Below are 26,868 nucleotides of genomic sequence, written 5' to 3'. Positions count from 1 at the left end.
GAGAGCTGATATTTTTCCTGCTTGTATACTGTACCAAAGTTGCTTTACATTATCCAAAAGCTTAAGGGGAAGTAAATGGATAGAAAGAAAACATGACAGTAAAATGCATGCCTAAGCTCTTCCAGGTTTCCCATTTCTCAGTTTAGCAAGTCTTTTTCAAACAGATGCCGTGTCCCGTGTAAGTTTTTCTCCTGTCGAAAATGTATGTTGTACAACTTAAAATAATAAAACTTAATTATTATTTTTTTCTGGATATTTTCACTATTACTAAACTGTATGTTAAATGCTTTTTAAAACTGAAGCTGGAGATTCTTTAAATGGTCTTTGCATATACGTTCTTTTTACGCTTACAAAAGCATACTATAAGCATATATGTTTATATCAAACACAACTATAGTGGGTAGGTGTCCTCCCTACTTTCAGTTACTAGTTTCTGTAAGCATGTTTTATCCTGTATGTTCTGTTCTCACTTGTGATAATTTACTGAGCAGAATTCTCACTGCTGTTTTTAAACAAACAATAAAAGGTTTGTGAAACATAAGTTTAGGCTCGGTTGGATTTTTTTGTTACTGTTAAACTAAAATTTCTATTACCAAATTTAGGAAAAAAAAAGAAAAGGTCCTGAATGAAAAAACAACTTATGGTTGGAATTTTAGTGTTTAAGTGTGTGCTGCAAATTCCCTTTCTTTCTGATGGAGAATCAGGTTCAGAGAGACAATGTCACAACTGTGATTTATTAGAACAACTTTTATTAATCAAGTGGTTATTAACTGTCACATCTTCATTCACTCAGTACATTCACTTGTCACACAGTTCACTTACACATGAGCAACTCATAATTGGAGCAACAATTAGGAGACCAAACCCAGGTGTTTACTCAGAAGCAGAAGGTTGTACTGATGCACCTGTGGCTGTGTCCCTGAAGGACTTTGTTTCATCACACATGTGTAAGGTCCTGTAATCTTTTTCTGCGGGTTGCAGCCGCTGTCGTCTTGGATGTGGTTCATGCTACACAGCTGGTTGATGGTGGTCATGTGTGCTGGTGGGCTTGTACAGATTTGGCAGAATCTTGGTGCTCAAAGTATATCAGCTTTTGAGGATTTAACAGGACAGCTACTCTGCAGTGCTTCTAAGTTCCTGAAGACTGCTCCAGGCTATGGATCAGTATGTACATTTCCTGTCTTTGTGCTGCTGATTTGTAGTAACTATCCAACCAACTAGGTGCCCAAAAAGTGCAGCTGGCCAAACTCACAAAGAAGGGGTTTTTATAACGTAGTTTGAAGACTTGCCTAGAGTTTTTTCCAAAAGAAGTGGAGGAAAATCAGATGTAGAAATTGTGTCTCTCTTGCCTTTTACTTCCATCACACCCCCATCAAATCAAGAGGCTTAGCCAATAGTTATGCATTTTCCTGTTCCACTGCACAGTGTTGAAGTAGAACTCTAAAAACCCCAGGCAAATAAGATAGATGAAAGCCTCAGTCTGGTAGATGAACATCGACAACAACAAGGTGCCAAGGTGGAGCTGGGGTCAGAACCTGGTTCTGCATATGCTATCTAGGCAGTGGAATATGAGGAACACAGGCAAATCCCATGCTGAGATTACAGTGGCCTGAGGGAGTCTACGGGTACAAACCTGCCTTCTGGGTGTGACTATTGGCACAAAGGACGAGAAAGTGATGAGAAACAAGGCACCTCTGTTCTATAGTTCGTGTTGCGTTGTGCCAGTGGTCCACAGCTGGAATCTGTAGGGAGTATGGGGCTGGGAACACTCCAGTCCTGCATCAGACTTGCTGCAGAAGCTGCAATACAAGGCACCTTGTCATGGCTGCAGATAGTGCCCGTGATCTTTGTTCCCCACGAATGTGTCAAACTGCACTTTGAAACCTGTGTCCACTCGTCAGTCTGTAGTGGAGGCTGGAAATACTAGAGCAGCTGGGATCAGCTAGGACACCTTCTTACAGCTCAGTGCCTGTGTAGAGTAGCTAATACACTTTAGGTGTTTGGTTTGGTTTTAGTTGGTTTGGTTTGTTGTTGTTGTTTGTTCGTTTGTTTTCCCCACAAAGATCTTTTAAATCTTTATACTACTTGATTTTTAGCTAATTGTTCAATATGCCCCACTTCTATAGGTACTTACAGAAAATACATTACCTGTGGGCTGACTTTTGTGGGTGTTGCACTATTATAGGCAAGACGGACTTGCCAGCGTAGCATACGCTGGGGTTATGTTGTGTGTGCAGCCTACTGAAGAGTCTGGCAGATGTGATCCTGAACAGAGGGGAAAATATGAGCTCAAAGTGGCTAATGTGCTCTCAGCCCAACTACTGGAACATCCAGCACATGCTTCTAAAGCTGCTAAGGTTTTACTAAATTCCTTTGCAGGTCACACTTAAGAGACAGAGTTTTCCTTACAGGACCCTTTAAGTAGAGCTTGTTTTCTTTCTCTGAAACATGCATCAGACTGAAGGAGAGGATTCAGTTTGTTTCTTCTTGCTTTCTGACCTCGCAGGGTTTGTGTGTGTGTGCCATCACTCATTTAATGGGAGCAAAACAAAAAAGGAGCTAAACAACAGACTTCCTTGTGGGGAGTTCTCCCCCTGCCCCAGCTCGGATGTGTCCTCCTGCCATCTGCCTCCACCCACTCCTTCCTATCATCTCTCTCCTAGAGCCAACTACTTTAAAGGCATAAAAAGGCATAAAAATAAATAGACCTTTCTTCCTATTTCTCTGTTCCTTTCCCAGGGGTGCTTGTGATTATGTTTGCAGGTAAAACAAATGCAGATCAGCCAGTCACACCCTCTGCAGCTTCCCTGAAGTGAACTTGGTTGTTCATCAGTTGGGCTTTAGAAATGCTGCATAGTGGCTACATCTTAAAGATTTCACTTCCACATATTGTACTTGTTTTTTTAACTCTAAATAAAGGTGTTGCAGGGTTGGATGTGAGAGCATAGATAAGTTTTTCTTAACGCATTTCATTCAGAGTTTAAACACCTAAGGTTGCTTTTTTTTGTTTGAGATAACATTTTTCTAGTATAATCAAGGCTTTTAGATAAATAAATAGTAAAAATGAATACACGAAGTGTATGTGCTGCTTAACATAGGAATTAATACTTGTTTTTCTTCACATCTTTCTAATGTTACCCTGAGAGTAGTTTTTTCAGCTTTGCAAGCTTTGAGTTCGGCTGCTGGGCTTTTCTTATTACGTCCTCACTGGTCTGTACCACCATTCCCACAGTTCTTTACCAGTATTGCTTATTGTTTCTTTTCCTGGGATTCATTGTCTGTATCTCACTTCTTTTGCTTTCATGTTTTGGCTTGCAAAGCCTGGGAATTCTTCTTGGAATAGAACTTTGCCTCTGCTAAAACATGCCTTTTACTCATTGCATTCCTTGTAACTTCAAAACGCTTTATTGATAGGTAAGCTGTGTTTCTGTTCTTGTAAGAAGTAAAATAATTGGTTGGTTTCCGAATGAGCAGTTTTATTGTTTATCCGTTTTAGGGAGCGAAATGCCAATGGAACCTGAAATGGCAATGCATGCTCCAAAGCCACTTAAAATGGTTTTAGTATCCTATGTTCTTGTTGTTGCATTCTAATTTTTCAGACTTCTGCATGAACTGGCTCAGGCTACATATCAGTAGTCTTCCATCTCTTCTAGAATGCTTCTTTTATATATATATATATATAAAAACAAAATAATCGGCAGGTGGGGAGGGGCAGAGGGCGGGGTTGAAGCAAAACATAGGTAAGACTGAAAAAATTGTCTATCTTGATAGAACAGGTTGTTCAGCGCACAAAATCATTAAGCCACTGAGGACTTTAAAGAAGGACTTGCTTTTAAAAATGTGCATTTGGATGTTAATTGTATAAGGTAATTGAAACTTATTTACAGTCAGTTCGGTAGCATTGTGCTTCTCTTCTCAAATTACAGGTGAGTGTTCTTACAGACCAGGTGGAAGCTCAAGGAGAGAAAATCCGGGACTTAGAAATCTGTCTTGAGGGGCATCAGCTGAAACTGAACGCTACAGAAGAAATGCTTCAACAGGTAAAAATCTGTGTTGGAAAAAATATTGCATCATCTTCTCCGACAGAGGGGTGAACATATATGGTCAGCTTGCCTGCATGTGTGAGTGACTTTGGCAACAAGATAAAACAGGGAGAAAAAAGCCTCTTTTATTGTTCTCTTGCCACTTTGCACTTTTTTTTTTTTTTGCAAGAAATGTTTCTTTGTTTTCTTATTGCAGAAACGTTTTACAGCCTGGTTGCATAATACTGTACGTGGCAGCATGTAAAATGAAACTATTGTGTCTTATTTGTACTGTGCTGACGAATTAAGTTTGGACATGGTTGAGTAACTGGTTAGACAGGTTAAATGTATCTAATATATGTAGGAGTTATAGAATTAAGAAGTTTTATTTAAATATCTTCTATTTTCACATGACTTTGAAGCTGAACAGGTACAAAGTTGAAATTAACTACTGTCTCAGCTTTGGTTCGATAACAATTTTTGCTTAATTTAAAAGCTTTCCCCTTATTTTTGAAAGAAAATTAAGATAGAAAGATGTATTTTTCTTTATTTCAATCAACAGTTTCAGGCTATGAGATTAAATTTTTGCTCTTTCATGTTATATGTTGAGGGAGCACAACAGATGATAAATTCAATACCTCACATTACATGTGTTACTGCAGAGCTGGTGGGTCTGTCAATGCACAAGAACTTTCCCAGTGCTATTTTCTGTTATTACGGGTGGAGATCACCCACTGGTAGTACAGTACATAGATCCCTCAAAATCTACACCAGAAACCTGCAAGATAGATATTGCTCTTGATGAACCTCCCCACCACCCCCCCAAATGTTGTGTTATAGATTTACTCTTTTAGTCTATGTGCAATACACACTTCTTTCTATGAACTATTCATACCTTTAAATTATACTTGCGTTAATCTACATAAACTTATTTTACTATGGTAAGGATCCATATATGTAAAAGTAGCAGTTTCTATAAGATAAAATTGTATCCTGAATCTTTTAAAGTTCAAGTTCTCTAAGCTTCTCTACAAAAAAACTTGTTCTTACACAACTTTTGCAGCCCAAAATGCCTTCAGCCGGGAAAAGCTTTATTCTCAAATGAGGGGACATTTTTTAAAAATGCAAATAGTGAGTGCATTTAGTTTTTCAGTGAGATCTGAAGTGAAATTCAAAGAAAGGTAACTGTTTAAATTATTAAAATCTGTCTTCAAACTTCAGGAAGGCATTCACAATAGAGTGTACAAGTTTCCTGTTTCAGTCTAAAACTAAATGGTTGTTCTGCGACTTCTGCTAAAACTGTTTATTGTTTCTCTGACTTAAAATTTTCTGCCCTGATTGTCTTCTGAGGAAACTGTGAATTTAAAGCTCGATTTAATAGGACACCGAAGCATCTGAAAATAGAATATAATATACACGTACATTGCTGTTTCAGTGAAAATGTTTGAATCTACCTGCCTGGCATTAACCACATGCACAAATTGCTGACAAAGCTGATCCTAAAGGGATAGGCTACAAAGGTCTGTACTAAAGCTAAGGAAGTCAGAGAATCTCCAAATATGTTTAACATAAACCTTAAATTTGTATTTTGAGATCACTTTGGGAGGTTGTAATTTTTGTCAAATGGAAGTAATTTCAAATTATTTTATTTTCTGTACACGTATTAGCAATAAGCTCAAATTTCTTGATTCTTTCGTATCATAGTTTAGAGGTCTTGCATTTGAACATAACTTAAAGAAATATTGACAAGCGTGCTTGTTGATTGCTAAATTCCTGAGTGACAGATCTCTCACGTTTACAGCATATATGAGAGCTCAAGGTTTGGTTTGGTTTGCTTTTTCAAAAGAAAGAATTATCTAGGCCACAACTTGGTAAAGATTTGTGTTTCATTTTAACCCTATGAGTTTGTCCATTTGAACTTTGCACAGAGACAGATGTAAACAAACGCATATGCTTAGTATTTTAATTTTAGTGTGAGTGATGTATTTTCAATAACTGAGCCAAAATTAAAAAATACATCCAGTTTAGAACTGAGGTACTTAAAATTTATGTTCTCACTGGAATGAGAAAAAATGATGTTGAGTTATTTTAGTTTTGTGAACAGTAAGAAGATAAAATTAAGTGAAATAGTAGAGGATGAGGAGGGACAGGTAGTCATGGTGTCTTTCTTACATGGTTTACATCCCCCAGTAGACAGTGAGATATGGGAAACCCAAGTTAAGTTTCTCAAAATCTCAAGTCAGAGAAATTATACATTTATTATGGCTCAACAGAGGGCCCTATTTCCTATAATTTATTTTCAAGGTTCTTTTCTCAGTTCATCTTGTTGAAAAGATTATCCTCTGCAGGGAATGAGCTGAGATTTGGAGAGAAAAGAATGACTTGATAATGTGATGATGATGACGTTCGTGTGAGATGTGTGGCCAACAGGCCTTCTTGCAGTTAATTTGTCAAAAGTAGAGTGAGTATCTGGCCTGAGGGACTTCAACAGATTGATGGATCAGTCAGGTTTTGGTGAGAGTTGGGTTCAGACGTTCTCAGCCAGCAGTTGCCAATGTCCTATATGAGTGCTCATGATGCTTAACAGAGAAATAAAACTTACTGCAGTTGTCACTGAGTTTTTCTGGTCAGAAGTATCTAGTGGGTCACTCAAGACAGCATTTGTTTATTTTTACCATAAACTAACGTATTTCTAATAAGAAAAAATAACCTCGTGCTATGTACTTAAATAAATCATCTTTCTTTTTCTGAAAGACTTCTATTATCTTCCTGAGGTCCGTGTATGTCATGGTTTAACCAGAGCTAGCAATCAAAGCCATGATAGCCACTTGCTCGCCCCTACATCACCTCCCCCTGGCCCCCTTCTCAAAAGGGAGAAACTTGGTTTTTTACCTTTGTGAACTTAAGTCAACTGCTTCTTCTATATGGAAAATGGAACATTAAAGATACTTGCCCTAGCTTGAAAAATCAGTAATGTATATTGGTAGAACTAAGCTAACTGCAGTATCGATGTGCATATTGTTTGCTTATCTGGGAAAACACATACCTGAGTCCAGGATAAGCTCCGTCTTTTAAATTTTGGGAACCACGAGAAAAGTGACTCTTAATTAATTCTGTGCCCAAAATGCTACAATAAAAACAAAAATCATACATTTTGTTGAGATAATTTAATGAAGATCCCCTTTCTGTTGTGGAGCTGCCAGATATGTAATGCTGCCCTGCAAAACAGTTTTTGCTGAATCTGTGCTAGCAGAGACTTGTCCACCTTGTCAGGGTGGGGTTACTGGCTAAAACTCTTCTGGCTTATGATTTATGCACAGTTGTTTTGAACCCTGCTACAAAGTGATCATGGAAACACTTTGGAAGCAACAGCTAAAATAAACTTTATACAAATGACATAAAATGGCTGTTCAGCAGTTAGGGTGAGAAATAATAGCAACAGGCACTGCTGCTGCTTTGCAGAAGATCTTGATTCTTCATCACTCTGAGAGGACAGTGCAGGGTCCCTTAGTCAAAAAATGTGAGCTTCCAAGAAATGGGTCGAGCCAATCTAAAGGCCACTGCTACAAAACGGAGAAGGCCTCATTCTTCTTTCATCCTTCTACCCATTCTCAACTATCTGCTTCTGCAACTTATTTTATACTGACTCTCATGCTCATCAGATATTTTCCTCAAAGTCTAGGAGGAAAGTAATTTTGGGTTTAAAAAGAAGGGGATGTTTTCCTGCTGGGTTAGTGAGCTGATACAGCTCACAGAAGAGGTCAAGGTGTGTCATAAGGACAATGGTGAGATGTGCATTTGGCCTGGCTGTTTATGAAACCACAGCCAAAGAAAATACGGCTCAGCAGCATTTGAGAAAGAAGAGAATCCTGTGTAACAGATGCAGAGATGCCCTGGTGTGCACAGCTACAGATAATGCTTGTGAGTTTTCATGAGATGTGGTGCTTATGGTGTCAAACTCAACACTTTGCTTTTGTAAGTGTATTTGTTCCACTACAGGCTCTAATCAAGGAAAAGCATTTTTCACCTTGAAGTTGTTTGCATTTTCTTTCTTTTAAACAAAGTAGGTCTTTTGAAAACTCATTAAAGTCAATGGTAAAATTTTAAATCAGTCCTTAAGTATAGTTCCTCTCTGGGACACGAAACATTTCCCTGGTCATCCTTCATAGTAAATGTTAAGAGAAAATTTTCTGGAGCATGACTGGGAGCAAGATGTCTCACTGAATTGCCTTCCAGTGGTATCTCCATCGCACACTGAATGTGTAAAGAATATGGAAATGTCAGCCTGTGTGAGTAAGCTCCTGCCTGGCGCCTTAGCATATTGTAATTAATGTATTGAAATAAAACAAACCAAGTAAAACAAAACAAAAAATAAGAGGGGAAAAAACCACAAACAAACTCCTAGAATTACCCTGTGAAAACAATTTCTGCTGTCACAGTCCATTTCCAGTATATCAGCTGCTTTAAAATGTAAAATTACAGCCAATTTTAGAGAAGAATGATGTCTACATGTCTTGTTCTAAGTTAGTTTGTAGCATTTCTAAGTACTTTCTTCCAGTCAATTTTAAGAAATAAATATTTTTTAAGAGAAGAGAGGATTTTGAACATCTGCTATGTTAGCCTTAGGGGAACCTCCTATCAACTTGCTATCAACTTTTCTTTCATGTGTACTATGTACAAGTGTAGAACAGCATGGGAAAGCAAAAGTGACTTTTGCTCTATAAAGCAGCCTAAATTGTCCCATAAGAGAAAGTACCAGCCGTGCATAATGTAAACACATCAGTGTTATGGAATCTGTGCTGTCAATCTTGGCAGCTATGTTAAGTCAGGTTGAAAAGTGAATTTCCTGCACATACAGATTTCACTCCACAGTTCTTTTGAGTGTGTTTGTTATGGTAATTCTCCTGAGTTGGAATAGCTACCTCTTTGCTACTTCAGCGCTACATTGGATTTATATAGCAGATACTAGTCCCTATGGAAGCTCTGTGGCATAAAATGTAACAGCGGACACTTTGCCAGTTAGAGTGCTTGTCTGTGTGGAAATGTCTCTGCTGTACCTGACCTGTATCAAATCCTACATGTGATTGGATTCTGTGTTTCCATCTTATTTCTGACACATAGTTGCAAGAAGCAATCCAGAGAACTCTTGTCTGATGGCTGCACTGTGTAAACGTGATTGTGTCCTCTATCAAGTAAATTCTGTTGCAAAGTACAAAGCACTTGGCTTTAGGCTTCCCTCTGTCTTAAAAATACACACGGAAACTAAAATGCTTGGATGCAAACAGGAGTGAATTTGTGTTTCTCACATCACTTTATGGCCAACTTCTGCCTGGGTGCAAGGAGCAGGGACAGTGGGGCAGCCGGTGCCCGTTGTGAGGCACAGTGGAGAACTATTTAAAAACCAGTGGGTTAAAAGAATGCAGGGAGGAGCTGTACGAGAGTAGGAACTTGAATCCAATGCAGTCTAGTGTGTACCTGTTCTGGTTTTGCAGTTGTCTGATACTCAGGGGAGCCAGAATTCTGTCTTGGAGAGTATAAATCTGGTATGTATCTGTTTGCTTCTCAGGAACTTTGCTGGCTGGCAAGGATCATTCCTTCAGCTTTCAATTGCCTGAGTTATCTGATCTTAGATGAATTTCAGCACTTGTTTATAGCATGCAGTAACTTCTTTCCAGCAGCTAGCTCAGTGTTTCAGAGTTTGAAGTGTGCTCTGTGAGGCATTCAGGTTCTGAGTGTGCTCTCAAGTCGTACAGCTTATCTATACAGGTGAGCATTACCCTGCTTTGTTATTTTACAGTTAACGGAGGCATGAATCTGCTCATCGGGCGTATGCAAAGGGCTGTTCAAACTGGCAGCGCAATGGGAAGTTCTGTCCTTTCCGTTGCTTAACTATATTATGGGCAAATGGTGATTTGGAGGGCTGTAATTCACTCTGTGCCACTGACTTGCACCACTTCATGGTGATTACACATGGACATTGCTCTCAGCTGTGTTTTCAGTTAAGCAAATATCTTGTTTCTACCACAGCTGACACACAGCACTTGAAAAGTGCAGTCCTCATTAGTGGTGGTTCTTGCTGAATTTTGCTTACCAGGTATGTAACTTGGTCAGTCTGTCGGTCTCTACTATTTTAATAAGGGTGAAAAGTATGAAATTCTATAAGTGTTGTATTTTGTACAGTGCACAAGTGCAAAATGGGATCTTTGGGGTATTTTTCCTCCTACTTGACTAAAATCTTACTTATGGTTTCTCAATCGGTGTATGGCATAATTGTTTCTTCTGTTTTGTGGAGTGCTGAATATCCTGGAATCTTCTGTGCTGGCAGCTGGCAGCACAGAATAGTGCAGTGTCCTATTCCTCAGCTATTTTCTGTTGTATTAAATTTTATAAGAATTATGTATTTCTAAGACAACAAAATGTGAAAGTGAGATATGCAGCATGTGCTTCAGTTTCATTGAGAATATTGAAAAGCATGATTAAATATTTTAAAAGTATACAGTGTGAATCTTAAAACTACAGTTGTGTTTACAAATAGTTTACTGTTTATTCATGTGTCTTATACCTGCATATCGTAGCTTCTCTGTGACTTGTCTTTGTACTTATTCTAGTCTACAGTAGCTTTTTCCTCTTAGTTTTCAAAGTTAAAAATTGATTTAAAAAGAAAATAAAATAACTTTGATAAATTAATTTATAGTACATTTTAAAATCAAAAACAAGTATGTCGCTTATAAATAAGATTCCCTAGAATATGTTCTATTTCTGTTCTGTATTTCAGCTCTTTAAGATCCTCCTAAAGCTGCTGCAGTCCAAATTACTATTTTGCATGTCTTATACTATCCTTTTTGCTTTAAAACCAATAACATAAATTTGTATTTTCTTTTTGTACAATTGCATATTTATTCTGGCTGAATTCAAGTTGCATCATACCACTGAAATACACTATAATTTCTCTGTAACAAAATGGGTCACATTCTTAATGAGCTGTTCACTGTGAGCATCTGCTTGAAGATGAAAATAATTGCTTTCAGATGTTACCATTTCAGGAGGGGACATTTACTTTAAAGGGCACTTTCTTTCAAAGCAAAAGTTAGACTCTCTAGATGCAAGAGACATTGTCAGCTGTTTTAAATCAGTGTAGCTCCCTGGAAAACAAATGAGAGATAGTTAGCTATTTTGCCTATTTTAAGGCAAGAGTTTTATGCCAGTTTACACTAGCTGGGAATCTGATTCTCCAGCTGCAGAGAAAACAGTAAAAATCTGTTTGACTTGGTAAAAAAAACCCCAACAAATAAAAAGTCAGCTGCCTTTGTGCTCCTTTATACCAGGCAGCACCTTAGAGTTCACATGGAGCTACTGAACTCAGAATGTGAGGAGTAGGGTATTACTCTCCATTGCATAACTAAGTGTAATTTGGGAGCCTATAGAAAAAATAAGGAGTAACACAAGATGGTGCACTCAAAGGATAGATCTTTTGTTAAAAATCTCTAGGGGATTCCATGTCTCTTTGCCTTATTAAGAAATCTTCCTGTTGTATCGTGGAAAGCCATGTCAGTGTTGGAAAAAAAAGTCTGTGTGTTGTTTCAGTTCAACAATGCATAGAGTTGGTCCATGTGGCCAAAGTCACTTCAGCCTGCTCGCTTTTCTGACGTTCAGTGGCCTTATTTCACACCAAAGTTCTCATTTATAGCTATGTCTTCATCTGAAAAGTCTGCTATGTTAACAGCTGTATGGTCCCTGTTCCAATCTGGAATGGAATGGGCTTCTGGAACTCATGCAAACTGGTGTGTTTCTGGAAGATAGAGGAATTTGTATTTTCAGTTGAAATTTGTAATCACCTTTGTAGAAAGCAGCTACTAGTGGGATTTCATTAGGTGACTGCTTCTTCGAGTATCTCAATAAAGTGTCGAGGGTTTTGATTGTGGGGTGACAATAAAACCCTGGCAGATGTATTGTTAACCTCCTCTCCCCACCCTGCTTCATCCTTTAGCCCCTCCCTCTCCACCCTTCCCACTCAGGCCAGGCGATCGGGAGGGAAAGGACAGAGAGAAGAGAGTTGGAAAAATTAGAAATGTTTTACTAAAGCTACGGATAAGAATAGAGAAAATAATACAAAATATACAAAACCAATCTTGAAAGTCTCAGCAGAGCCGGCACCCAAAGTCCTGGACTAGACTCTGCAGCCAACTGGAGCTGGATTCAGTCTGTCACTAGGCCTCGGTTCGCAGGGACGACTAGCAAGGTCCTCTCCTAATGTCGGCCATAAGGAAAAAAGAAAAGGGAAAAGGATGAGATCCTCATGATCTCCCACTTTTATATGAAGTATTCACTTGAATGGGATGTTATACTCGGTCAGTTTCTTGGTCACCTGTGTCCATCCATGCTTATCAATAACTTCACATTCCATTGCTATGTTTACCAAAACATGTATCTGGTTCTCCAGGAAAATGCAGCTAATATGAAGGCTTTAGCTGACAGGCAAATTCACTAAAAGAGAAACTTGTTTTTTAACAAAACCAGCACAAAAAGTCAGTGCGCTATCTTTTCCTGATTAGTGCTTGATTTACTTCATTCAGGAAAAAAAGAGAGAAGCTACATTTCTGTTTATTTTCCCATCCATACACAAATATAATTGTCAATGTCAGCAGGAATGGGCATGGCACTGGGAATAGTGGGTGGCTTAGATAATTGGTGTTGCAATGCAGATGCACGTTTAGTACTATTTTAAATTTGGACAGTATTCCCCACCAGACTGAAACAATTTACATGTAAAGCAGATTTGGGTTCCAAATAAACATTAACTATATAATTTTTAAAATTTACTTTGTGGCTTCCTTGGCTCTACACCATAGTCTACAACATATGATACAGTTTCTGGAAGAGTTGAGAAAAGGGTAATGGACAGGGCAGTTTCTGATCACTCAATAACATCAGGACAGATCCAGAATAACTTCTGTTAAGTCATTTCTATGTAATTCAAAGCAGAATCTGCTGTGATTCCTCAGTGCATTTCATACGATCAAAACACCACTGTGAGTTATGAGTTGCCATAAAATTTTGCAACCATTTAGAAACCTACATTCTTTTGCCAAAATTAATTAACCACTTGGAAACTTACGTATGGATTTTTTTAGTAAGGCTTAAACTCCTGAATGGATTTTTTTCCTCTTTGAAAACAGAGGCCATCAGAAGCATTTTATATATCTAATACACTCTGTTAAATTTTGTAATATTTTTTGCTTTCTGAAAACTGAAAGACGCAATGAAGGTGTGACTATTGAATGTTTTCCAAACACAGTGATATCGCTCTGTCCAAAGTGTGCCTTTCTCTGCAATCTGAAGCACAACCTTGGTGCACACAAGCAAAAGTCATGGCCACTTGTTCCTCCTTTACGCGGTTACTCATTTTAGACACTGCCTTTTAGAGTCCGGTTAGGGCATACACTGTTCAATCGCTGCTGTTCTCTCCATGGTGTGTAGGCTTCAAAAGTTAACAAGTACTACATGGTGTAAACTTTCATGTACTTTTAGCATGACTGAAGAAATGCTCCTTGTCTTTGGCACTCTGTTTTGGTTAGGGTGCTCATTCTGTAATATGTACTCTCTTGAATAACACATGGTAAAAAGTTCTAAAATGTTTCATTGTAATACTAAAATGCAGCTCTGTCTGATGAGTATTTTAGGAAGTAGTGAACCGGTTTGTAATGTGTCACATGAAGGTCTCTATGGCATTATGCAGTTTATGTTTGTTCAGCCTTAGTAATGTTTTCTGATTTCATGTGTCACCCAGGGATTAACTTTGCCACATTTTCTTGAGATGGGGAGCGAGACACAGTGGTTTAGTGATTAACACAGGAGATTGCTTAGGTGAAAATAGCTGCAGAACCTGAGAAACACACAGTTCAAACAGTTCCAAGTGTACACATCGTGAAAAGAGGTAGAGAACTTCGCTTTCACATGAATTTGCTGATCACTCCATTATTTAGATTTTAGTTAGTTTTTCTTCTTGTAGTAAACACTTAAATATCTTGCTGTGGTGTTTTGTTGCATTGTAAAGCACTAGCTAGTGTCAATTTTGAAGAAGAAAGTAATTTTGCTTTTGTATTGAAAGCATTAAACACTGGGTAGAGACTTTTGTAGGGGTAAATCACATAGCATTCTGTCAGTGTTCAAACAAATAACTGGAGAAAATGTTCTGCTTTGGTTTCAGGAGTTGCTAAGCCGAACATCACTGGAGACTCAGAAATTAGATCTAATGGCTGAAGTTTCAGACCTGAAGATTAAGCTGGTTGGTATGGAAAAGGAACAGAGTGAATATGAAGAGAAACAGAACAAAGCTGAGGTAAGTTTCTTTCATTAGCTTGTTTTATTTAATTTTTTTTCATTATATGTCTATGGTATGCTGTCATACACCTGGACTTTAGGCTGAAATCATCAGCATGCAACAGCCTTTTCTGTGCTTACAGCACAGTCTGTATCACTGGTGCTATGAATTCAGTGAGGAATATGATTATGCATTTTTGGGATGTGGTTTCTTTTCCCCTCTCTCATTATACTTCAAAGGTTGCTGTTTGGCTTTAATCAAGGCACAAAGTCCCTTCCAGAAGCCTACGTTACAATTGGTGTTCACTTAACCCTTTCCTTTCCACAGCAGCTGCACTGGCCTGGCTGTGTGAGGCCTTCCATAGCTCTTCTCTTTCTTTGTTCATGTGGCAGAGAAGACTGTCAACTCAGTAGTGTCAGGGGTGCTGCAGGTTACAGAGACCCTTTCTCATTTTAATGTGTTCACGGCACTTGGGAAGGAAAGGTGAGGAGCAGGGCATTTTCCCCAACTGAGCCTTTCCCCTTGTGGTTACATAATAAATAGAGAAAAAAAAAATTACTTGCATTGGAGGAAATTCTAATCTTTACTCCCCTTCAGATGTGGTGAGTTCTGGACATCAAAGCAGCTTTGGTTTTTACTGTGCTTGTTAAGAAAGAGAGTGTGAAACAGGGAATCATATGAACAACATCCATTTCATGGTAGTGAGCAGCAGGTGGGAGCTGGGAAGGGAAGTGATTATGGAAGACAGTAATTCACACGAATTGCCATGTGTTGACTTACTCAGTGGTCCTGTAGAGGGACCAACTAGCAGGAAGGATTACCTGGCAACGGAGAATTATTAGGGCTGTGTCTTGGTCCAAGATTTATATGTTGTTGACCAAAAAAAACCCACTTTCCACATTGATTTAGGAGAATTTGAAATCCAGGCAGTGTTAGAAAACTGTTTGCCCTCCATAATGTTGCTAGTGGAATATTTGTTATCTATGCATAAGTAATTTACCTGCAGTGACATAATATGTTTGGGGTGTGTTTGTTTTCTCTGACTTATTTATCCTCTGAAGTTTTCTTTAGAGATTAAAAGATAGCTTGAAGAGTGCAATTTCTGGCAGAGGTTGCAAGCCAGAGAGGCACCAGCTGCTGTTTTTACCAGCTGTGACCTTCTGATGCTCTTTCCCCCACAATTGTCAGTGTCTTCTCTACAGAAAGCCTAAGCACTCACTCTCAGACCACCTGAAAATCTAAACAGGTCTGTGCAGATGGCAGCCACCTTCCTGAGGGGCCTTCAGCACCTCCCATTCATTACCTGTCAAATACTAGGACCAGGCTACTTCAGTGTTCATAGGATGTGCAGAGTCAGCCTGACTCTGGGGGGTGGTTAGTAGATCAAGAGAGGTCTTCCTTCCCCTCTACTCCGCCCTGGTAAGACCACATCTGGAATATTGTCCAGTTCTGGGCCCCTCAGTTCCAGAAGGACAGGGAACTGCTGGAGAGGGTCCAGCGTAGGGCAACAAAGATGATGAAGGGAGTGGAGCACCTCCCTTATGAAGAAAAGCTGAGAGAGCTGGGTCTCTTTAGTTTGGAGAAGAGGAGACTTAAGGGGGGACCTTATTAATGTTTATAAATATATGAAGAGTGAGTGCCACGAAGATGGAGCCAGGCTCTTCTCGGTGGCAAACAATGATAGGACAAGGAGTAATGGGATCAAGCTGGAACACAAGAGGTTCCACTTAAATTTGAGAAAAAACTTCTTCTCAGTGAGGGTGACAGACACTGGAACAGGCTGCCCAGGGGGGTTGTGGAGTCTCCTTCTCTGGAGACATTCAAACCCCACCTGGACATGTTCCTGTGCGACCTCACCTAGGCGTTCCTGCTCCAGCAGGGGTATTGGACTGGATGAGCTTTTGAGATCCCTTCCAATACCAAACATACTGTGATACTGTGACTCCTGGAAAGCAGCAAAGCTTTTGAGTGTATTTGCATTAACAGGACTTCTAAGCACCCCATAGGTCTAGGCCTGTGATGAGGGTGAGGCTATGACCCGCAAAACTCTGCTGCTGCTGCAACAAGGTGTGTGGCCCCCTTGGATGGAAAAGTTGAGTTTTACTGGCCTGGAAGCCTTTGTTGTATTGTTAAGTGATAGGAAACATTCCTGCTGAGATGGAAAAGGACTCTAATCTGATGGAAAAGTCGCGAATCATCGAGTTAAGTGTGCCCTGAATTATTAACTACCCCAAGATGTGATTAGATTTCTGGCCTGTTGAAAGTCACAAACCTGTGTATATGAAGCAGGGAAAATGGATGTTTTAAGTAGAACTGTGGGAAATAAGCAGCATTGTTGATTTGCTCATTGAGCCATTTTCCAAAATTATTTCAGATTGTCCTGAATAAGCCTTCATCCAATTTGTCAAGATAAATAGGGCTTGTTTTCAGTCAAACTGGATGCTTACTTTAATACTATGTTTTAACCTTATTTCAACTCCTTTTACCATAAATTTTACTAATTTTCAATACAAGCACAATTTCAAACATCAGAATGAAATTTATTAATATATTTTCTTCATACTATTAGACAACAACTGCTACTTAAATTTGGTAATATATTTGCTCATCTTCCTGAACTCCTTGCCTGCACTGCCCAACTAGATCTTTCTAGTGAAAGACCTTATGTACGTGCAGAGTTTACCATTAGTTTGTTCTTGTTCATACATACACAGTTGCGTTGTGGTAACCTAATTGCTTCAAGTGAGACAGTTCTCCACGCTGACAGTGACTGAATGACATTAATCTTGCTGTAATTGTATCTCTCAGTGTCATGGCTACTACAGCTTGCTCTTACAGTATATATGTAATGCCTCAAAATTTCAGTTAGTACTTTTACATAAGTGGAACAAAGCTGTGGGTGACAGAACTAGAACAGAGACTGTAGCTGGCCAATTGCTGTTTTCAAGACTGAGTTTAGGATTGACAGAGGTGAGCAGAACAGTGATTTGATATATTTCCTGCTATCAGAAATAACAGCCCTCAGTTTTCACCCTAGTGCATTTGTTACAGAGGCATCCAGTAGTTAAACCATTTTAAACAGCCTGTTAATTATACTTCATAGCTGACCCTGCCATTTCTAAATATAATAACAGGCTCTAAAATGTTTAAAATTAAATGCGACGTTGCAGAATAATTCAGCTAAAACATATTTGCTCTGTACTCTAATTTTGTGTCAGCTTATATCACAGCAGCTGTTTCCAGTCATATAGAATTTATCCGTAGAATTATTTCTCTGCTCGAGTTTGGAGGAAACAAAGCAAATTAAGATATTCTTCTAAATATGAGCAAGTTTTAATATGTCAGATTCATTTCACTTTATCTTGTGCAGCTGTGGTTAGTTTTGGTTTTACTTAGCAGCAAAGAGTTTATCAAGCATCTCTCACCTCCTCTCTAAGGTATTAGTTTCACATTGGATGCCACTTGTCTCTGGCTCTTCAAAAGCACATGCTAAATTTAAAGTGCCATTTATATATACATATAACACAGGGGCCAGGAGAATAGTTGCTTGTAGATGGACAGTCTCTCTCTTGGCTTTCTCATTTTAATTCCTTTTTTATTTGGAATAATCTACTTTCGCCACAATGATGCGGTAAAGGTTGGTTTCTGAAATCCCACCTGAGGGAGTTTGTGTAGCTTTCCTCCTATCAGAGAAACCTTAGAAATTTTGGAAATGTGTTTTCTTGATGTAGCAATGTATGACAGAGCAGCGTTGCTGAGTGATTAATGGCACCCCAGATGCCTGCTCTACCTGAACACAGGCAAAAGAAACACCTGTCACTACCACTAGACTGCAGGATTAATTGTTCATTTCAACTTGCTTAACAGTCCTTTTCCTCCCCTACTTTTTCTTTCCTAGCATGGGACAAGTTTTGTGGGTTTTGCAAGTTTGCTATAAGCTGTTGAGAAGTGGTTTGTGGCTCTTGTGTGGACACCTCTGAATTAAGTACCTAGTGCATAGTTACTTGTCATTTCAAAGAAACTGGAGTCAGTGAGCCACTGACTCCCACTGGGGAGGTTGGTGTGTTGTCTCACTGTATGTTGAATTTGATTCAGGTATGTTTGTGTTAGTAAGTTTTCATGCTGTGAAAGCATCTTGAACATGAGAAGCCTTTTCTGCCTTGAAACTATAAACAACTGTCAGGCAGTTGTGCAGCTGGAGTTCATCTATTTCTCCACCATCAACCTCTTATCTTTCACTGGAATAAGAATTTCTGCCATTTCGGTACTCCTGAGTTAGCCCTGAGGGAAGCCTGCATGGACACAGTGTGTTTCCTATTCCTGTTTTTTATGTAAGGCAAACCAGAAGGGAATTACAAGGTGGCAGCAGAAGGGTTTCTGAACTCTCCCACATTGCCACAGCTGGAGCAGCTGTCAGTTTGTGCATCTTGTTTGAGCAGTGGTTCTCCAGAACCTCGAATGGGTTAACAGTGCTCTCTGTCAAAGATGAGCGGAGACTAAAACCATGGTGCCAAAGAAAGCAAGAGATGGATGTGTGTCCTGCTGATTCCAATCTCAGTGAGGCAGTAGCTGTTCCCTAGCTTGGAGATTATTTATACATATACATATATATACACAAACACACACATATATTTATTCATATGAGTCTCCAGCCAGGGTTGTGCATTGTAATGAAGAAAACAACAACAAAAAAATTATGTTCTTCTATCCACTAAAGACTCTATAAGAGTCTCTTATGGTAGATGGATTAATCTCATCAAATTTATTCCTCAAGTGGAATAAAACAAATTGTTAATGTACGTGAAAACATATTGTTAATGTACATGACAATTAAGAGAAAGGCACTCCAAACTTGTAATACCTGAGAAAATACCCAGAGCTATTTGCTACTGAGTTAAGGAATTCAAGTGAAATGTTAGATAAATTTTAATACTTGCCTTTGGTCTGCTTTCTACAGCTGGATTTCGTGTGTGTGTGTCACTGATAAATACAAAACCAAAAAGCTGGCCAGCACATCAATGCACTTTAAAGTAATTATTTGTTCTTCTGTGGTATCCCTTGATTTCTCCTATGTATATTGCTTAACTATTTCTCCATGTCAAGATGCTGCCCAGCTGACAAGCTGGGTAATGGAGTCATTCTTCTGACCCATGCTAGACCTGGAAACAATTGTTTTACTAGTAAACTCTGTGTATAAATTGTGAAAGAGTCAGTTATGGCCCCAACTGAGCACTTGGCAGTTTCTTCCTAGTGGATGATCTGGAGGTGTAAATGAATGTAACAAGTCCCATTTCAGCAGAACTGTGCCTCTGAGCCAGCATATTAAAATATGTTCCAGTTTTTCCTCATATCTGGCTTCATGTGACTGTGTACATTTCCAAAAATGAGGGCCCAAATTCTGATCTTCACATTAGAATCAGAATCATGAATTAGTCTGGAATATAGATTCTGTTCTATTTAAACTGTAGCCTTCTGCAGCATTCCAGATTTATACCTGTTTACAGATACTTTATCAGAAGTGAAACACATAACCTGGGTTTTGTTTAGTTTGCTTTTCATGTGCTTCATGTATTTCTTTGGGCTGCAACTATAGAAATATCTTCTTTGTGTCATTTTCTTTCTCATGTGTCTTTTTGTTTGTTTGTTTTCTTTTCTTCCCATGTTTTCAGTCAGTAGTGAACCTGATCAGTGAGCTACAGGAGCAGATGTGTAGACTGCAGCTGGAAATTAATAGTAGAATCCAAGAAAGAAAGTCTCAAGATAGGAAACCAGACTTGACACCTAATGGTCCTCAGTCAAGTTCAAGATCAGTGGTAGAGACTCTGAGCCAGAAGAACTGTTCTCGGTGTGATGTACGAGCAGTACAGCTTAGCAGACGCCTGTGTATTGCCTCTTCTCCTAAATTCCACTAACCAGAGCTATGTTGTGAACTCTTGACATTAATCTTTGTGGCTTTCATTAGCAAAGAGTGAGGTGGTCATAAAAATTAAGAAAAAAACAAAACAACAGACACCCCACCCCTGCTTATTGAGACCAATTTGGTCACTGTTGACGTCTGTCTACAAAAGCACAGATATCTGTAAGACTCAGTCACCTCTTTTAGGGGTTTTTTATGGTTTTAATTTTACTTGTAGGGCTGCACTGCTGGTGTGGTGTGGTTGTTTTGTTTGGTTGGTTTTCTTACTTTGGGTTTTTTTTCCCTTAGTTGAGATTGGTCTATGTGATATTCAGCATGCTGGCATGGTTTGGTAGCTTGCTAATCTTCCTGGCAGTGCCACCCTAGCTGTGCATGATGGTGCACCCCTACCAGTCCTCTGATCACAGAGTAATTCCTGAATATCTTAAAAGCTTAACACAACTATAAAATACAGTTTCAGGTATCTGAAATGTATTCTGTTAGAATGATAAAGTGAATGAAAAAAGCCATAATAAAAATAATTTGCTTGTACCTTTAAAACAGCAAATGCAACACATTTGTTTTTATTCTCCGACATTAGCAGTTGCCAGAAAAGCATTTTTGAATTAACATTACAGATCCTAGTTGTAATTGATCAAAACTATGTCACATGTCAAAACAAAAGCTATGTTGCACAAACTGCTTAAATTTGCTGAAGGTGGAATGATACTGATATGCCTAAAAAAAAATCCTTTTAAATATTTGCTTTTTAGTTAGTTTGCTTTAGTTGCCATGTCTCTTTGGTTAAATCTTGGATCCCCAGAACTCCTCTTATAAATAATCTGTTTATATTTTGAGGGAGTTTTTCAGTGTTTTTTCTCATAGGTTTATTTTACAAAAATAACTCCTCTGGGTATGATGCTTATTTTGAAAATCCTGCTTTTGTTTCTCAGCTTGCCTCTGTCCAGAACTAATTATTGAACTGTTAGACTACAGCACAAGTTGCATTTTGGAAAAATAATCCGAAAATCAACTATGGGAGTCATCCAAAATCGACATTAATTTAATCCAAGATATTAGTATGGTTGCTTGTAGTGTACAGGATTCCGAAATTGGGTTACGCTTCCAAATGTTTCCTCTTCTCAGTTCATTTGAAGACATTTGGTCTCATCAGAGCTCCATCCATGTAATAGTATTGTCCTTCAGAATGAACATTAAGATACAGTTCTATCAAGGAAAGGGAGAAGGGACGTTTAAGAGACAATGTTGTCAGAGGAACAGATGGAGAATGTTGGAGCCCTGGCTGGCTGCAGCATCTCAGTTTGCCAAGTGTCAAACACCAGTGCTCAAAGTAGCATATTTGTAATCATATTGGACTGAATGTATGCAGTATTAAACACCTGTAACTTGCCTAGATACTATTTAGTCCGAGTGTTATTTTTCTTGGTAAGCAGCTCAAACGTTTTTTCGGGAGAGGACTGTCACTTTAATGAAAGTTAGTAATCTTTTAGCACTGCATGCTTCTACTTTCTGAGGAGGCTGAAAACCAAACCAAACCAAAAAACCCCAAACAAAACGATGATAAAAAAAACCCCAACTCCCCCCAAAAAACCCAATAGTTACTGTTATATGAGACTGCAGTTGTGGCAGTTTGGGCTCATTCTCCCTGAGACACACATGATTTCACCAGGATCAGCTCTCTTCCTTAACATCACTAAAAATTTGCTTGTAATTTCGGTTGGAGAGTTTGAGACCATTTTCCTTATCTCTCAATTCGAAATAGTTTTTGTCTTCTTACACCAGGTCACAGTTTTTAATGTGTTGGTTCCGTGTTCCTCACTATATGGTTCATGCATGAACTTTAATTGACGACTATGGAAAATTAAAATCTACCACAGTAATCTTACTTTCAGCTGTTATTCTTCCTTTGCAGGGTTTGCTACAGGAACTTAGACATCTCAAAATTAAAGTGGAAGAACTGGAAAATGAAAGAAATCAATACGAATGGAAATTAAAAGCAACCAAAGTAAGCAGAACACTTGGCATTTCCTAATGACAAGACTTACTTCAGCTGGAAAGAGCAATGCTCCACTTCTCATCAATATTTACCTTTCTTACAATTGGGTTGTGTCAGGGCCTACTTTAAAGCCGAGTCTTCTTTAAACCAAAATACTTATTCCAAAGATGGTTGAAGTTTTTGTAGCTTCTTTTTTGTTCCTATGGCTCCCTCCCCACTGTTTCCAGTCTCCTACCTTTTTTGTAATTATTTTTCTTTTTAAAAAGGGCTATTTTGACTTACAAAAGCCCTGTTCTGAGGCAAGGCCTCTTTGAAGGTCTTCTGTCTTTTATTTGTGTAATGGTGACAAGCCTCTGTGGAATATGCTTTCCAGACTGAGACATGCAAAACTGGTTGGGTGTTCACTTACTATGGAATTTATTTTAATAGACATTAAGCCCAAAATACACCATTAGATCATCTGCTTTGACTGTGTCTATGTGAAAGTGCATAGCTGCCTTACCCTTCTGTTGACCTTAAATCCTGGAAAGCTGTTGGATTGTAATCTGGAGAAACTCAACTTTTGAAACTTTTCATCATTTTCCTCAGGAATTTATTTTTGTAGTTGAATGTTTTCATTGTTAAACAGTTGCATTTTATTTCTAGTTTGAATTCTTAGTCTTTTTCCACTAGATTAAAAGGCGCTTTATTATTTTCCCCTGTTGAGGGACACTTTCGAGCTGCAATAACATCTCCTTCTCTTTGTATAGTGCTATAATCCCTGTTCATATAAATGACTTTTTTTTTTTTTTGAGTCATAGCTGGATATTGGAAAAACATTTCAAATTATTAAACTGGGTTTTCTTTTTAATACTTGGTAGCTCGATCCAGGAGTGACAGCTATTATTTGTATTAGCATTTCTTTATTTTGAGAATTAGATGAATTTTGAAATGTTGCTATCATGTCTTTTTTCCTATTAAGATAATAGCTCTTATATCCATGAAAATGTTTTCTCTGACGTAGTGGAAATGAACGGTCTTTGGGAAAATATTTGCTCAAGCAGAGTGTGGCCAGCTGCCAAGACAGATAATGATTATGGAAAGTGTACGAGCAGAATGAAAATAAGAACGAAGAATTGTAAAAACCATTGTGTGAGAGAAGGTTCAGGACTAGAAAGGAAGAAAAGTACAGGGAAAGAGAGAAGAAGAAGAAAAATAATTGTAGAGATGACAGGAATGAGACATGAAAGGAAAAGAGGGCATTTAAAAGAGCTATGAGATCAAATAGACCAGGGGAGGCAAATCCAAATCTGGTATAAAGAGGTCTGTAGCTTTTGTCTTCCTGTTGTTCCAGCTTCTTGGATGAGAAATTGGAATATTTCCATGGCTGGATATAAAAAGCATATTAGTCACTGGGGAGTCTAGAAGCCCTTCAGAGATGCAACAAGGCAGATTCTTCTATTCCATATGGAATTGCAGGCAGAGTGTGATCTGCTGCTGCCATCCAGCTGCATCATTCCTGGTGAAAATAAGTTTGTGTCTTAGAGTACATTAGTCCATGTCTTCCCCTGTTTGGATAATGTTGTTCAGTGTTTTGCAATTTTTCCTGCTTTATTTTAGTATTTTGAGAAACTAGTCACATTACTGATTTTTTTGTTTGTTTTCTTTAGCTGCAAGAAGGTTTGGTATACTTTTGCTGGAGGAAATGCAAAATATTGATACACAAAGGCTTTAAGGCTGCTGAAGAAAATGTTAATAAAGCTACTGACTTAGTAATGTATGCTGGTGACAGTTTTTCTCACAAATACAGAAAAGAGATGAAAGTCACTGTATCTCAAGCTGGACAATCACAGAATTGTTGAGGTCTATTCTATGTGATGATCTGTCCCAATCTGGCAGCAGCACAAACTGCAGGAACTGTAAATGAACCCCCGATATTTTGTTGCATGTATGTGAAGGTTTTCCAAGCCATGCTTTGCTTCTAGCCTATTTGCAGCACCATCCAATGTGAGGGAGAATAGTTTTGTCATGCTCATGAGGGCTCAGCTTAATGATTTCTCACTTATAAGTAATGATTAGGATTAAAAAAAATATTTTTAAAAAATGCTTTGTTATCTTTTAGTGGTCTTAATGCAAAACTCCAGAATTGCCCTATAATAGTCATTATTATGTGACCAGTATAGTAGCATTGAGAGCTTTCCAGAGTTTCTTTACCTACATGAATCCCTGAAAAATGTTACCTTTCTGTTAAGTGTCTCTTTTCCAAGAGATAATTGGATTGGAAAAAATGAGCTTTTGTATAAGGAACAGGATAATAGCACCATGAAACATGTAAGGTTGTTATAGTGTTTATGAAACTGGTTTTATGAAATCGGTGTTTATGAATTGGTAGCAGCACATCAGTCAAAGTAAAGTGGTATGCTTGGAAGTCTCTGGTTGATGGGAAGGAATGACAGAGAATCGGTGATGATGTTATTGTGAATTTGTTGTACTCTCTTTCAGGCTGAGATAGCCCAGCTTCAAGAGGAATTAGCTCTCAAAGATGCAGAAATAGAACGCTTACAGTGTCAGCTGTCTAGGACCTCATCACACAGTGAAGTGGCAGAAAGAGGTAAGAGGAGAGGAATTATAATTAAAAATCCCAAATGCTGCTTTAACTTCACTTTAGTAACAGCTTGCCTCAGTATTTCAAAGCAATACAAGGAGATGCAAGAATCGACTTACAGAATTTATTTTGGGAGGAAAAATGGTGCAAATTTATTTTGTCTTCTGGTAGAGGCCTTTAATGTGTGAAATTCTCCATTCAGAGGCAGCACAAATTACAAGAAGTATCCTAAGAGCACTGAAACTTTTTCTACTGGAATTTTATTTATAATTTGAAAGAGTCATTGTAGTTCAGTGGGAATATATTTTTTGTGAATTCCTTCAAAATTTCTTTACAAAATCTTTACAGTTTCAATTTTTTAAGAATAGAACGCTGTCACAGTAGCAGCAAAGCATCGTGGTTTAATGTCCAAACATTCTAAAATGCAGTCATTGATTCACATCTTTCCTTTCTTTGGGACTAGATCTCATTTAGGCTCCCTCTCCTATGAAAGGTTGGACCAGAGGTCTTTCAAGGTCCCTTCCAGCCTCGGCTGTTCTATGATTTTATGCTATTGCAGGTTTCTGTCTTAAATCTGCAGTGTTGGTACAGGTCAATGGCAAAAAACCCCAATATTTTCAGCCTTTGGTCTCAACCAGTCATGTCACAGTTCTCTGAAATATTGAGCGCCTGGAGCTTCCCTCAATGGCTGGGCTGTGAGCAGTAGGGCACTGGTGATCTTTTTCTTCCATAATACCATGCAGGAATATTTGTGTGTAGTTTGCCACAGTGCATCAGCTTAGCTGCACTAACTTCTTTTGTGGGTGTTAACTAACGCTTCCAAAGAGTGCCCTTGTTGAGATGTGACATTTACAGGTGCTTGGTGCTTACCAAGCATCTTCTTACAGGAATTAATGCAGATGTGTCTTCTCTAGAAGACTCAGTATTTTGACTGTGGTTTATTCCAAAGAAGTGACTTAACATATATACTTGGTGCTGATTTCACTCAGCTGTAGAGCTTGTGCATGTGGACAACTGCATGTCTAACTAGAAAATTAGTTTTTCTAACAGCAGTGTTTTGTAGAGGAACTCTTACTAATAGAATTTCATATTTTCTATGATATTCCCAAATAATGTATGATATTTCAAGGGAAAGGAAGTGGTATGGCAATAAATTAAGAGCTCGGCATCTTTCAACTTCTAGTAGTGTGTCTGATCCTGTTCAGGCTGAAGATGAGTGAAACTCTCCTTGATTTCAGTGGGAGAAGAATCAAACCCTGTACAGATTCCTTAGGCTACATTTAAGGAAACCACTTAGACTATATTTGAATGGAAACAGTATGCCACAGTAATAATTCTTCTGCAAAAAAATACCAATTTATCAGACTTTTAGGTGGTCTTCTCAAATAAAGTTGAAAAATAGTATCAATGTACTTGTACACTAGAATGCCTATTCTAATTAATTGCAAAATTTATCTAATATGTGCTTTTTCTACATACTTTATTTGACCCTCACCATTTACCTTCGTAGAGGAAGTTTATAGGAGAAGGCTAAAAGAAAAACGTAAGCCTCCCAATTCACTTTTGGCTTTATCTCACTGTTCCTTTCACACGAATCATAAATGCATTCTGCAGCAATAATTCCATGTTTGTTTAGATTTGGCTGTCTAATTGTAAAATACATGAGGCGTTGCTTTCATTGCTTGCAGCAAGGAGACAGCTACTTGCCCTGTTCAGTAAGATTTCACTTCAGAAAACAAAAAATCAGACGTTCACAAATCAGATAGGTGGACTTCAAAGGGCCATTGTCAAGGTTAACGAAGCCAAAACTTAACCTTTACCTCATTTTATTTGTACATATACATACACCACATATACTGTCTGGAATGATGGCTTTAATGGAAAACCTTCTTCCCTGGTGGGGAAGGATTTGGGCTTTTTTTTCAATCAAGGCACTAAATTAAAAAAAAGCAGTCTGAATAAAAATGTTCCCATATTGATGTTGGTATAAAAATTGTAAGTAAAGTTTGCTTTAATGTGCTTAAAAAT

At 38.4% G+C, this 26,868-nt stretch overlaps 1 protein-coding gene across 1 annotated transcript in view; it reads left to right on the top strand.

The window, feature by feature from the left end:
- The window catches only part of PPFIBP2 (PPFIA binding protein 2), a gene marked incomplete at its 3' end in the record, with an annotated part of 85,425 nt that overhangs the window by 37,602 nt on the left and 20,955 nt on the right, over positions 1-26,868 (top strand). The window contains exons 4-9 of the mRNA XM_080344658.1: positions 3,927-4,040; positions 14,230-14,361; positions 20,013-20,195; positions 22,173-22,265; positions 24,738-24,846; positions 26,351-26,383. Of these exons, the coding sequence (XP_080200784.1) occupies positions 3,927-4,040; positions 14,230-14,361; positions 20,013-20,195; positions 22,173-22,265; positions 24,738-24,846; positions 26,351-26,383 (664 nt within the window). The remainder of the gene's footprint in view (positions 1-3,926; positions 4,041-14,229; positions 14,362-20,012; positions 20,196-22,172; positions 22,266-24,737; positions 24,847-26,350; positions 26,384-26,868) is intronic.

The sequence above is a fragment of the Nesoenas mayeri genome (genome assembly GCF_963082525.1).
Source record: "Nesoenas mayeri genome assembly, chromosome: 5".
Taxonomy (NCBI): Eukaryota; Metazoa; Chordata; class Aves; order Columbiformes; family Columbidae; genus Nesoenas; species Nesoenas mayeri.
The sequence above is the reverse complement of the archived record's forward strand: the minus strand, read 5'-3'. Positions and strand labels throughout refer to the sequence as shown.